The sequence below is a fragment of the Ornithodoros turicata genome, unplaced genomic scaffold, assembly GCF_037126465.1.
Source record: "Ornithodoros turicata isolate Travis unplaced genomic scaffold, ASM3712646v1 Chromosome13, whole genome shotgun sequence".
Taxonomy (NCBI): Eukaryota; Metazoa; Arthropoda; class Arachnida; order Ixodida; family Argasidae; genus Ornithodoros; species Ornithodoros turicata.
In genome coordinates, this window is record NW_026999307.1 from 3363037 (window position 1) to 3364128 (window position 1092).

Below are 1092 nucleotides of genomic sequence, written 5' to 3' on the forward strand. Positions count from 1 at the left end.
GGACCTTGGACTTCGCGTAGAAAACACAGTTTGCTTGGGTAGAGGTTTTGGAATGAAGAATAATCTGGACCTTCTTTATTTCGCTCTCCGTGATTGTTCTTGGAAAATTGCACTCGGCACTCAGGAACACATGCACACAAACGGTGACGAAAAGGAGGCCGAAAAAGGCACAGATGATGAAACCTACAAAAGGAGGCGGAAACCACCGGCACCGTGTCAGACTCGCATGTGGTTCACTATGGAGGTCATTACTTCTAACATGGGGAAACCCAAACTTCTTGTGGACGGTTATGAGTGCGTCAGAAAGATTTCGAAAAGTGATTGAGATGCTGGATGCTTTGGCCTTTGTGCCCTGCTCTATTGTCCCAGAAGGCCTCGAGCTTTTACGTCGCATTGCGGCCGAAGACATGGTGTATCTTCTGGACTACTTTGACACCACATGCGTCAACGGGACCTTCCGAGCTGTCACGGCGGGAAGCGGCAGCCTCCTAACAAGAATGCGTCGCAGGCGTCCACATTTTCCACCGCCTGTGTGGAACGTGCTGGATGCAACACTTCAAGATGGAGACCGAACAAACAACGCCTGCGAAGCTTGGAACAACGGCTTCGTAAAGCTAGTCGGACAGTCTCACCCAAACATTTGGAAGTTAATTGAATGCCTACAAGACGATCAGGCTGTTGCCGACACAACACTGCTCCAAGCAGCTATCGGAAATCCTCCAGCAAAGAGGGTGAGGCGAGAGACCGTCCGCCTGCAAGCGAGACTCAAGCACCTTTGCCAGGATTATTTAGACCATGGAGATCTCCTGAGGCACCTGGAAGGGGTGGGAAGCTGCATCCGCCTCTGAAGCGTCAAAAACGATTAAAAAAGCGTAATACACAGTTTTGCTGTTTCAGTTTTTCCAGGAAAACCTCAATAGAAGAGTAGCTTATCAATTTATATTTTTAAACATTCATAATACAATAGCAAAATATATATCGCTCGGGGAGAAAACGCCGTTGCAAACGTGGTGAGCTTTTGCCCGGCTTCGACGCTGAATGGGTGAGCCTTTGTCCGGTGAGCTTTTGTCCGCGCCCCCTTGATCACGCTTC

At 49.2% G+C, this 1092-nt stretch overlaps 1 protein-coding gene across 1 annotated transcript; it reads left to right on the forward strand.

The window, feature by feature from the left end:
- Positions 1–290: 290 nt before the first annotated feature.
- Positions 291–848, forward strand: LOC135372074 (uncharacterized). Its single transcript, XM_064605798.1, has one exon. The coding sequence runs from the start codon at positions 291–293 to the stop codon at positions 846–848; it is 558 nt and encodes a 185-aa protein (XP_064461868.1).
- The last annotated feature ends 244 nt before the right edge of the window (positions 849–1092 follow it).